This window comes from Telopea speciosissima, chromosome 2 (genome assembly GCF_018873765.1).
Source record: "Telopea speciosissima isolate NSW1024214 ecotype Mountain lineage chromosome 2, Tspe_v1, whole genome shotgun sequence".
NCBI classification, from domain to species: Eukaryota; Viridiplantae; Streptophyta; class Magnoliopsida; order Proteales; family Proteaceae; genus Telopea; species Telopea speciosissima.
The window spans coordinates 68,650,125-68,662,765 of NC_057917.1; the positions used below are offsets into that span (position 1 = coordinate 68,650,125).

The 12,641-nt window shown below is 36.9% G+C and overlaps 1 protein-coding gene across 7 annotated transcripts in view; it reads right to left on the bottom strand.

The window, feature by feature from the left end:
- The window catches only part of LOC122652041 (serine/threonine-protein kinase svkA), a 34,251-nt gene extending 22,207 nt beyond the window's left edge, over positions 1–12,044 (bottom strand). For 3 of the 7 annotated variants that reach the window (XM_043845675.1, XM_043845676.1, XM_043845677.1), the window contains exons 1-5: positions 11,819–12,044; positions 11,130–11,397; positions 8,338–8,394; positions 7,167–7,194; positions 6,969–7,091 (exon numbers count right to left, since the gene is read on the bottom strand). In XM_043845675.1, the coding sequence (XP_043701610.1) occupies positions 6,969–7,091; positions 7,167–7,194; positions 8,338–8,394; positions 11,130–11,224 (303 nt within the window). In that variant the 5' untranslated portion in view covers positions 11,225–11,397; positions 11,819–12,044. Of the gene's footprint in view, positions 1–6,968; positions 7,092–7,166; positions 7,195–8,337; positions 8,395–11,129; positions 11,403–11,818 lie in introns of those variants that run through there. The other 4 variants (XM_043845673.1, XM_043845674.1, XM_043845678.1 and 1 more) reach the window with 4 other exon arrangements.
- Between the last annotated feature and the right edge of the window lie 597 nt (positions 12,045–12,641).

Sequence of the window (12,641 nt, forward strand, 5' to 3'; positions counted from 1 at the left end):
TTTTATTTGGATTTTTAATAAATTTTAATGTCCTAACATCATTGACTTTATATGTATTATACTATTAATGGCAATTTTGTAATTTATATTGATCAATACAAAACTGTTACAGAAACAGGTTTTATCAAACACCTTTCAGTATTAATAGTGTTCTGGATACATTTCTAGAAGTCTGGAACAGGTTTATCAAACACCTTTTAGGAAGCCAGTAACGTTATTCTGGTAACAGTAACACCAAAATACGTTTTTGGTCAGCAACGGCACAGAAACACTAGTAACGTTGTCAAACGGTACCTTAGTTTTATTTTGATACTTTTGTTCATAAATTGAACCGGTTCAACCAATGGTTCAATTTAAATGATTTTAGTATTTTTCTTTTAAGTGTTTAGTGGGGCTAGATTCGAACTCTGTTTTGAGTCTATTTCAGTTTCCTAGCCAGTTTAAGTTACCGAATAGATTAAGGATTGGGTTAGGCCTTTCCTTTTTAGTGTAGGAGTCTATTTTTGAGTCTTTTATATAAGGTTGTAAAGGAGGGCATGTATTAAACACGAATTCTGATATTAATGAAAAGCTTTTGCTACTCTTTTTCTCCATTGAAGATCTTTGTCTTGTGTTTGATCAAGGTTGGTGGGATTGGTGTTTGATCCGATTGACACCTTGCGGTGGGAAGCCCGGGTGGTTCGTTGGTGGGATTGGTGTTGATCCAATTGACACCTTGCGGAGTGAAGCCTGGGTGGTTCTTTTGAAGCTCTCCTTCAAGTTCTTTGAAGATCTCCTTCACGTTTTAGTTCAAGATTCAATTTTTATTCAAGTTTTCAAGCAGACAAGTTGCTGCCAGGACAAATTCTGCAGCAACAGTAAGGTTGATTTATCCCAACCTAACCTTTCTTCTTGACTTCTTCTAATCCTCTATAAACCACCAAACCCTAACATCCACTCCATCACTGAACATTGAACAACATTCGCATAACCTAAATTCTGCCCAGACCAAACCAGCCAGCAAAATCCCACCTTTTTTAGATCGAACTCTCCAATCCTGCCCCTATAGTACTCGATCCAAACCCTAGCCCCATCCTCCCACTCTAAACCCTAGATTCCCCTATTTTACACTTTTCAAAAACCCGAAACACTAACCCTAAATTGCTGTTAATTCAAATCAGCATACTTCCCTCCATCAAAACATCTCAGGACCTTCACTGATAGACTCCCCTACCTCAACTTCACATAACCCATACCTCAAACCCTAACCCTAGTTTCACCAAAAACCTTATTTTTACCTAGCCGATTCACCTATTCATAATAGATCCTGGTTGATTGGCTCCTAGTTGGTCCTCTACCAATCTAGGATTACATTACTAATATATTCTGGAGGACCTATGGGGGGTGGTTATGTGGTAGAAATATCAAAGGGAGTTAACGGTTGGAAGGACAGAAAATATTAAGTGTAGAAATCAGCATAATAGCTAGTCAAGAAAACTGATATAACCCACAATTTAACTATCCAATAAGCATTCTGTTTTGATCAAATGGAGTAAGATGATGGGAGAGTAACATGTTGCTGTTCAACAGTAAGTCACAGACATATAAAAGTGCTGGGGGAAATCTTACAGACCTATGAGAACTTAAGAAACAGTGTTAGGAATTAAATAAAAAGAAAGGAAAAGATGAGAGATCACCTAGAAGTGGACCAAGATGACAGTTCTAGCAGCGGAATATCAGTGAAACATTGAGTGACAGAGAAAACACAAAAGATAATAGGAAGAAAAGAAGAAGATATGACCAATAGGTATCACCACCTATGGCCTGCGGTTGGGCTTCACCACCTAGTATGTGACTGAATCATCATAGTTAACCTCTCATAGAGCAAGAAATGGCAATAACCAAAATCGTGGACTCTTCGAGCCCTACCACTTTATTTATAATAAGCTTTGGACAATAAAATGAAGAAAAACTCTCTCATGCGTGGGGAGTAGCATAGCAGCCAAGCAATTTTTAAAAAAAAACTTCCACAATGGAAACAGCAAGTACATGAAAATTTTGAAAATAGAAATTCCTACTTAGCCTAACTTATTAACTAAGTAGCTACTACATGGAAATAGCAACTAAATAATTAGAAACTCTAAAAGATATTGACAACTTGTCACATTTCCCACGCCACCTGTTCCCCTGGGGCCCATACTAGACCATGCCAGACTCGCATCTGGTCCCCACAGTCTGGCCTAGAGGCTGGCTTAGTCAAGGACCAGAACCAGAACCAGAACTGTGGCCACTGTTGTGGGCCTGGTTCTGGCCTAGGACCTTAACCATGGTCTGCTCTGCTGGCCTGCCTTCTTCCTACGTGCATACACCTTCAACTCTACATCAAGCACATATTAAAACAATGGGGGAGGTACCATCTTGAGGGCTGACTTGTAGTTTTTGCATGCTGTTCATGCCCTCTTAGGATGGTTTTACTCTTTAGTCTTTATATTCTTCCTCCGTCATTTAAGAAATTTTTGTTTATCAATAAAAAAGCAAAGTGTACCAAAAAAGAAAAAAAAAGAGGCATCAAAATTACACATATTCAAAGAAAATTCATAGTTATTTCCTCTCTCTTAGAAAAGATAATGAATGAAACTCTAACCAACTCCACAATGTAACAATAATGGTACATTGTTACCACATCAGAATTTCCCACAAGTGTGGGGAATCATGATGACAAGCCCACTAGCCAAAATGACTCCAACCATCATAAGGCCCTCAAAATTGTCCTTAACTATTCTAATCCTTCAAGAAAAACTCAAATTTCGCACAGAGGATATCAATCCAAAAGGAATGGAATAAGAATTCATAAGCTCTCCTTGATTACTACAGGAAATAAACATTATCCAGAACATCTCACCATAAAAGGCGAGTTCCTTGCTAACATTTGCCTCCTAATATGAAGAACAAGGAATCAGTCACAATACCTTTCGTCCACTCTTCTTTCGCAAGGGAGAAGTGATAAGAGTTTCTAACCTTAGTTTAAGTTTCTTGGGTATTCCAGGAGGAAATGTCAAAGATTGCTCAGTTAGTGTAATAGTGTCTTAAAGGCGAGAAGACCACACTTTGGAGGCCCATAAGATGCTTGTGGCAGTCCAATGAGCTGAAATTGACCTTTGAGTAGTTATATTATAGGTTAGGCCTTTAATTTTCTTAGGTTTCATTGTAATGGGCCTAATTTATAAGCCCATATAGTGAGGATAAAGTTAGTACACGGGATTAGTGGTTAAGTATTTGAGTTAGATAGAGTTTTGTTTTAAGTAAATTTACTTTATTGAGTGTGTTCTGATTAGGAGTCCTCTTATGAGACAATTTAGGAATTTTAGAAGGTCTTTATGTATATATAATACACCCCCATCCATTAAAGATGGTTTGAGTAAAGAATGAGTTTTTTAAGAGTTTTGGTACTGTTGAGTTGGCATATGGGATTCGTATCCCATACCTGATTTCTCTTCTCTTTTGTCCTCTTATCCTCTCTTCTTCCTCCCAAGAACATCAATCTCATCTCTTTTCTCTCCCCTTCCATTGATCTAATTTCTTCCATTTACAACGCAGTTGCTTCCTTTATCTCAGATTCAACAACAACACATCCTTATCCCAACTAAATAGGGTCAGCTACATGGATCCATAATCTGGATTCTCAGATTGCATCAATTTGTATCAAAGCCAAACCTGACCGTTAATACCATGGATCCTACACTCTTGTTTTTTATCCGCCATCAACTTCAACTCTTGCAAGAGAACTTGCAAACTGTTGAAGCGAATATCAAAGAAACTCAACAAAAATGTATAAAATTTAAGAACCAATAATTGATCACATCTGATTGTATGGGATCTTCATTCCATAAATTGGTCATTGAGCAATGAGTGGAAAAGCAAGAAGACATGTCTCTAACGAAGGAAGACAAAGTGGCTCCAATTATCATTAAATGGAGGAGCATAACCTGGTTGATCACATAGTTCAAAAACTCGCAGAAATTTTACTAATTTCAGCATGTCCAAGACAAAAACAGGAGGCAAAACCCAGAATCAGCACGGTTTCGCTGAAATTTCGCTAATTTCAGTCGTAATCTCGCTCATTTCGGTCATACAAATGCACTGTTTCATCAAAATTTCGGTCATTTTGGTTGAAAATTTCACTGTTTGCACTTTGCATCCTGAAATGGCCAAGCAAAACTCACAGAAAAAATACACTGTTTCACAGTTTCATCAAAATTTCGGTCATTTTGGTTGAAAATTTTACCATTTGCATCCTAAATGGCCAAGCGAAACTCACAGAAAAATACACTGTTTCGGTGAAATTTTGCCAATATTTCGGTATTTTCGCTCATATCGAGCTAACCAAGATGGCCTACCGAAACGAGAATTTGAACTGTGGTTGATCTTTTTGATTGCACCTGGTTGAACCAGTTGAATTTGTATCCCGCATTTTTTTATTAAGTATTTCACATTTACGATGAAATTTATGAAAATTGAGCCGCAGTTTGTTCTTCTGCACAGAAGCATCGTGGCTAATTCACTAATTCGTGGGAAGATACTGCACTTTTGTACTTGAAAAATGTTCCAGTTTCAAAAGGGGAAGGAATAGTGTGTATTTTTCGTTGGGATTATCCTGGAAAAAATCGTCTCATCTTCCTTCGATTCTTTATGAAAGATATCCAGTCGATTAGAATCAAAGTTAAAGAGAGTCTTTATCCTCGCCGTGTTCTTTATATGGAAATCAGGGGCCAGGGAGCCGTTCCCTTGACTCCCTGTAAGGTTGCTCTATTGCGACCTAATGGTCCCGGGTTCGAGTATGGAAATAGCCTCTCTACAAAGTGGGGGTAAGGCTGCGTACATTATGAGTCCATAGTACAAAAACTCGTTAAAACTCGATCGAGATTTTGAGAATCTCGAGTATCTCGGTCTCACAGAAACGAAAAACCACTTCAAAATGAAAAAATACAATAACTCGGTCGAGATTTCGGTCATTTCACGAAATTTCAGTACTTTGTAACATCTCATAGAAATATCGGCACGATGTTACAAACCCCAGTTATAAAATGTCAAAATCTCGTGAGTCTCAGTTGAAATTTCGACCTAGAGCTCACAAGGCTTGCTTTTTTCATTCTCTTCCACCCATTTCTTCCTCCTTCACTTCTCATTGGTGATTTTTGAACCGGCCTTCGAATCTTCGCTGCATCTAGGGACGTAGTGGATCGTCTTTTATGGATGACATCTTCTCCTATCCAACCCACCAACCGTACCCATACATGCTCCCAGAACCGACATATCACAGTGGATCAGTGGGTAGTCGTGGTTCTTCACACTTTGGTGACCCATATCCTAGGATAGGTTACTTTTCAGCATGTTGATGATGCTATTTACATGGTAATTGTGGATAACTACACTCGTTTCTTCTCCCAGACTATGACGTGGCATTCATATGTCCTACAGTCGAAGAACAATGCACGTCGGCTCCATTGGACTATGAGTAGGGTCGATCCTGGACAGTGGAGTAATTATTATTAGTAGACATTTGAGTCACTTGATAACTACTTGACTTGTATTGGGAATTTGGGATATTGATGTTATTGACTTATTGTACCCAATATTATGACTTATGAGTCATTGAATTTATGTTTCCAAGTGACTTTACTTGTTTAAATTGCTTATTAGTTATTATGTCCTCTAGCACTTAAAGTCTTAAACAATGTGTATGTGTAATTAACTAAGTTATACATTAGGATTCGACCGTATACTGCCAAGTGCCAAATAATGGTGCAAATCCAAAACACCATTTTGGGTGACTATTTTTGCAATTTGAACATTTACATGTGTTTATATAGCCTAGAATAGGGTTTCCATGAAGTTTTAGGCCTTAACTTGGCCTAAAACCCACCGAAATGACCTACCGAAACCTTGTAGAAAAATACAATATTTCGACCGAAATTTCGGATATTTCAGTCAAACTGAAATACCGAAACGAAACGAGATTTTAAACATTGATTATGACCCTCCCCAGACCTCACAATGGCAGGAGCCTCATGCATTGGGTTCACCTTAATATATATATATATGTGTGTGTGTGTGTGTGTGTGTGTGTGTGTGGAAAATACCCCATCAATTGAAGATGATTTAAGTAAAGAATCAGTTTTTTTTTTAAGTTTTGGAATTGTTAAGCTTGGCATATGAGATTGGTATCCCACACCTGATTTCTTCTCTTCTCTTTTGTTCTCTTCTCATCTCTTCTTCCTCCCAAGAAGATCGATCTCATTTCATTTACCTCCCCTTCCGTCAATCTGATTTCTTCTCTTACAACATTGTTGCTTCCTTTATCTCAGGTCTGCTCACAGATGTGATCATTGGGCCTGCTTGCAATTAAGATCCATAATCTGGATTTTCAGATTGCATTAACGGATAAACCAAATGATCCGCTTATCAATAGGTTTTTTTCATTTCTGCTCTTCATTTTGGTTTCTCAATTTTGTATTGGAGGATATTCACTATGAAAACTTTTAAACCTAGGTGGGACTTCCTGATTGATGGTGTATACAGGAACCTATTCTTCTGTTGAGCCATGTTTACAGCTTACTATGGTGTCTATGACTCAATGGCACCCTTGCCAAGCCAAAGTAATACTTTTGTCAAACAAAGGATCTCAATATCCCTGGCTCGTCATTCATCAGTATTTCTGAAAGTGAAAAGTGTTTGGGACAGGAAAACTGAATGATTAATGCTTTTCCTGTCCCAGACAGCATACAACCCGAAGGATGGTAAATAGTCAGGACTACCATCAGACATCCCAGGCAGCATCCCAAAGTTCCTTTAAAACAGGGCTATTTATAGGTTATGTGCATTAGTGAAATATAGGTGACATAAAATCCAAAGTTAATACCAAAATCAATCTGTGGAGAACAGAAATTCAATTTCATGTTAAAAACAAAGAAAGAAACAGAGGAACCTACTAGGTCAGCAACAGAACCGCCAGCCATGTACTCCATTACTATCCATAGTTTGGTTTGGTGGAGAAATGACCCATAGTACTCGGTAATATATGAAGATCGGCATTGGGACAAAACTGCAATTTCCTGGAAGGAGAGGAATTAAAGAACACAACCATTAAAGAACTACTTCAATGCTACACCAAGAATGCAAAAGAATACCTTTTGAATATCTTCAATCTCATCCTCTCTGCAAAATACCATGAAAACATATATGTGAGAATAAACAGATTACATGTAAAGCACTCATTGGGACTTTGAAGTCCATGCCGTCTAGCAAAACAAATATTTAAAAGAAAACATTTGTGCCTCACAATTAAACACATTTCTACATGCATACTCTAAAATATAAGGAATTCAACTCAACTCACTAAGCCTAAACCCAACTACTTGGGGCCAGGCAAACATATCTGGTTCTGCCAATATGTCATTCCACTCTTTGAGCCATATTTGTTGCTCGCTCATATATTATTATTTTTTTTAATAAAAGGAAAAATAAAACATATTTAACAAGTTTTAAAAGATTCAGATTCCTCATCCAGCTTTCTTTGCAATAAGAGAACAATGTTGCAGGCCAGATTTGGGTATTTTTTTGCTTGTGAGACCACTGGGGATACTTTTTAGAGTTTATGTATATGCCATTAAGTAGGATTTATTAATTAGTACAAAAGGTTAAAAGGATTTTCTAGTCGGATAGTATTACCAACAATGTTCAATTTCAAGTTGGCTTAAAGGGCATTTCACATTTCACCATGGTACTCGAAAAACCAGACTGGACCAGGCGGCCAAACCACATTCAACTAAAATCAGTTCATATAACTTAAGAAATACCATATTATTCACACAATTTTGGAGTTGGAAAGATTTATCAGTACCATGTGGTACTCATCAAACTTGTACAGACTTCTTTCTCTTTTTCTCTGATTAGTAATGGCATAGATATATGATACTATACATAAATACTTATGGTATAGAGTGACGGGACAATGTTATCAAGCTTACATCAGCTCCAAATAAATATTTATTTACACCAAAGGATGGCTTTCTGAATACATTAGTACCATAGACACTTGCTATGCAAGAAAGCTTAGAGTCAGAAGGATAACAAGATGAGTTAAATTAATAATAATCAACCCCTGACAAGACCAATATTTAGCAGAGCAAACAGACGATAAGGGTTTTCCTTTTCTTTTCTTTTTCTTTTTCTTTTTTTTTTTTTTTTTTTTTTGGGGGGGGGGGGGCTAGTTGTCATTTGTTAATAACAGTAAGCATCTATCAAGGAGAGAGAAATTTCAATACTAATTCAAAAAAAAATTATAATACTTGTACTCACGCTTCTTCTAAATCAATAACTTTAATAGCAACATCCTTATTCAGCTCCTTGTCAAACCTGCAAAGCAAGAAAGCTATCAGGGAACTCTTAAAAAGTTTCAATCCCTAAAACATTACGAAAATGCAATAACCATCGCAATCCTACTTCACATAAAGCTGCCACTCATAAAGTAAATGAAGTAGATCATAAACAATCTCCATGATTAGTAGCAAAAGTGCTGTCTATTTGTCTGTGTTCCTGGATAATCAAGATATTGACTATTAATATGTACATGACTTAGACACTGACTTTAGCACAACACATGGACTGGGGCCTAATTCATCTACTCATATCAATGGGAGAAGGGAGTTCAACACTTGACTTTCTAGGGCCTGTTTCAACAATGAATCATTAAAAGAAAGTAATAAAAGTGCACCACTAATAGTACAGAGCTCTCCAATTGAATTCAAACCAAGCAATTGATCACTTGGCATCCATTAGGCGTCCTTAGGATGCTAATATTGTAATGGTGAAAACATAGTTCGAAATCTCAGACGAAACCACCAAGATTTCGTGAAATATTATGGTTTCAACTCGGTTTTGGTACCAAACAGTGCATATAAGAGCATTGTTTCAAACAAAATTTCGGCACTTGGACCGAAATTTCAACCCATTTCGTGAATTTTGAGTGGTTTCACCTGTTATAGGGGGAAAAAACCAGGTTTGGTATTTTTTTGCTAAATCACCTACATTTCTTGGTGGAACAAAGTGTTGGGGATTACTACAACACGTCTAGTCATCTACAACAACGATTTGCCACATTTGAGCAAGATTTGTGTAAGATTCAAACTTCGAGGTGTATACCCTTTTTTTCCAAAGGTTTCGAGACTTCCCGGAACTCTATGTGGTATTGACATAGAGTTGGAGGAACTTGTACTTGTACCACTTCATTGTGTAATATTAAATGGTTTTTCTTCATTCCTAGTATATATCTTAGTTAATTTCATTGAATTCTGCGTGTTCTAATACTAAATTATGACTAGAATAGGCTATATTTAAGAAAGTATATAGCAGGGTATGGCATACACTACCAACCTCGGGTACGAAACCAAAGTATCAAACTACTATTTTGGGTGTGTGTTTTAACAATCTATAGGTTCCATTATGTTTAGAGATGCTTAATTAGGATTTCTCTAAAGTTTCGGGTCAAAAAACGGCTGTTTGACCACCAAAATGCCCTATCAAGACCATCAGCCGAAACATGCAGTGTTTCAGCCAGGTTTTGGTCATTTCGTGAAATATTTTCGAACCTTGGGTGAAAATACCCCTGTTTGATAATTGCTAGACACAAAGACAGCTAAGTTGGCTACACCAGGCAACACAATTCTAGCACAACAGCTGTGAGTTCCATTAAGTTAGTCAGACCTGAAATATCTGCATCACAAACAGTTCTAGGCATGAATACTTATTGTTGGTAGTAAGTCCAGGAAACCACAGCTTACTTAATAGTTAATATGATACACAGCTACAAAAAGCAACCAGGAGTTGTACTTCAAAGTTTGCATTATCAAAAATCTATAACCAATAACAGAAAAACATATCCCTTTCCATTTTTCAGGTCTAGATGTCATATTAAATTGTAGTGATTTATTGGATAAGATGCCAATTTGATAATAATATCAAATTTCATTGTTTGATGACTCGATATAATAACTGAACAAAGTTTAAGTTGGAAAGAAATAACAATAGTTAACTTGCAAACTAGGCTCACATAAAGTATGAAAATCAACAAACTAAACGTTGTTACATACGCATGAAATTATAGAATAATGTGTAAAAATAATTATGAAAACAATATATGAAAATATAAAAAGGTACCACAGGGAAATGAAATTTACCAAAGGAAGGTTAAGCATTACAAAGGAAATATTTTTAGGAAGCTTGATTTGACAATACAATGTCACTATATTCTATTTCAATACTATACTTCAACATTGAAATGTTTGAACTTAAACCACTGGATAACATATTACTTTATACACTCTCCAAATGATGATAACATATTGAAATATAGAAAGGAGAGTTCTGTTTCAGAAAATCACATTTTTTAGATCCTAGCATCAAAAGATTTCCTGATGAAAGAAAATATTGGATGTGATTGAATCATGGCCGTGCCATATAATGTATACTTGATTTCATACAAGCAGGGTACTGTTGCACCGGCATGCACAGGTACCATGGTATTAATGCATAAAATATCTGACAGTTAAAAACTGTGATAGATAAGACTAAACACTGATGAAAGAATAGTAACTCCAGCCCTTCAGCTCAGGTAATTGCCTATAATTGTATAGGATTTATTGCAACCAAGTGCTTCCAGTGATTAAGCAAATGCATTTGCTTGAACAATGTATTGTCCATTTCCCGTTTGGCTTCACAAAGTTCATTTCCTACACTATCTAAATAAAACAAAGTGCATTGCATTGTGACAAAGTGAACTCCCACTTGGCTGCAAGTAGAAGAAAAGTGACGCCAGCCGATTAATGTCTTCTATTTCCATGATCCAACTTTCCCTGGACCCACCCGATAAAATAGGAAAAAAAGGTGAGAAAGAGAGAGCGAGAAGCAATTGTCTAGTTTCGAAGGAATTTGCAAGAATGAACCATTCCAGTGAATAAATTGGATGACAGAAACATCACAGGCACAGGATAACATAATAGAACATTCAATTAATAAAGCTGTCTTGATGCAGAATAACACTAACAACCATCAATGAAGATCGACAATTAGTCAATCAGAAAAATATAACTCACCCTTTATACACATCACCAAATGATCCTTTTCCAATCAGCTCCAGCGAACTAAATCTGGACCCAATTGCATCCGCTATCACTGCTGCATCAGCCATGTTAAAACCAGAACCTTTCAACTGTTCTTTCTCACTGTATAGACGTATAAAATATATGATTGTGAGCCCCAAAGCACAATGACACCGGACAAATAACCCAGGTTAAATGTCCAGAAACTGCCCACATTCTTCCACAACCTCTTCGTCGTCACAGGACAGAATCAACATTGCACCTAAACTGGAGAACAATAACCACATAATTCAGTCTCAGCTCGCAAGATAAGACTCGGAAATAGTGTGTGCAGTCAGATCAATTAATCAATGCCTCAAAACAGCATAATAATATAGCCCAATAATTTGAATTCAGTTATAACGGAGAAAAAAATGCATAATGCAAATGTGGCTTGGAATCAAAGGAAAACACTGGTTCTAAATTAAATTGTTGGGTGTGTTCGTTAGGAAGAAACAAAATATGCTGAATGAACGCCCCCACCAAGTCGCAGAGGAAGAGGCGAAAGCCAGATTGCAAAGACGTCAGTCGCGCGGAAGTGAAACTAGGGAATCTTGCCGTTAGGTTTTGGATAGCGACAATTAACAAGGAGCGAGATCGCCAAGTTCTTTCTGCAGTTATCAAGGATAGACAACAAAACTCACCTGGCAATGAGATTTGAAGCCTAAGGACCGCCTCCTCCTGTGGTTCTGCCTCTGTAGGATTTATTGCCGAATAGGGAAATGATCCAGAAGCTGTTCAAGCAAAAGGCGCAGCAGCCACGAAACCGTGTCACTCCTCTGTGTTTCTCTCATTCGGCGTAGCAAAGAGGCTTTTTTGATTCGACTGACCGAACAAAGAAAGAATATTGGAGGAACACTCGTGTGAGTACGGAGGACGGGAATAAAGCCGTCCACCCTATTTTTGCTAGACATGGGTCCCACTTAAGAATCTACGGTTACCCGTTGATCTAAGATCCAATCAGTTATTTTTGGGTTTTTACTCACACTCCCTTGTACTAATTTGTATTTACTAATATTCCCTGCCTCAACTTTTTATTTCTGTTTCACCTAAAAAGTTGAACTTTTACCTCTCTTTTCCCTGGTGTTTGTAAAATGTCCAGATTACCGCTGCTAGGGCCCCTTTGGTATCACTTTTCATTTTTATTTTGGTCTATTTAATTACAAAAAATCATCATTAAAACCTATTTTGATAAAAAAAAATAAAAAACTGTATGGTAACTACTAAACTCAATAGATTGTAGAATGAAAAATGATGCAAGCTTATGGTATACCGATAGTATACCCAGCCTTTTCCCATAAATATTATAAGAAAGGTGGATTTCAAAGTTAAAGCTCAAATTTTCCACTCAACAATAAAGCCCAGCCAATAAAAAAAATAACTCGGTTAAACCTCATGTCCACACTAAAATAATGTTGTTCAATGTTTTTTTTTTTTTAAATTTGATAGATCCTCGTTATACAAGCT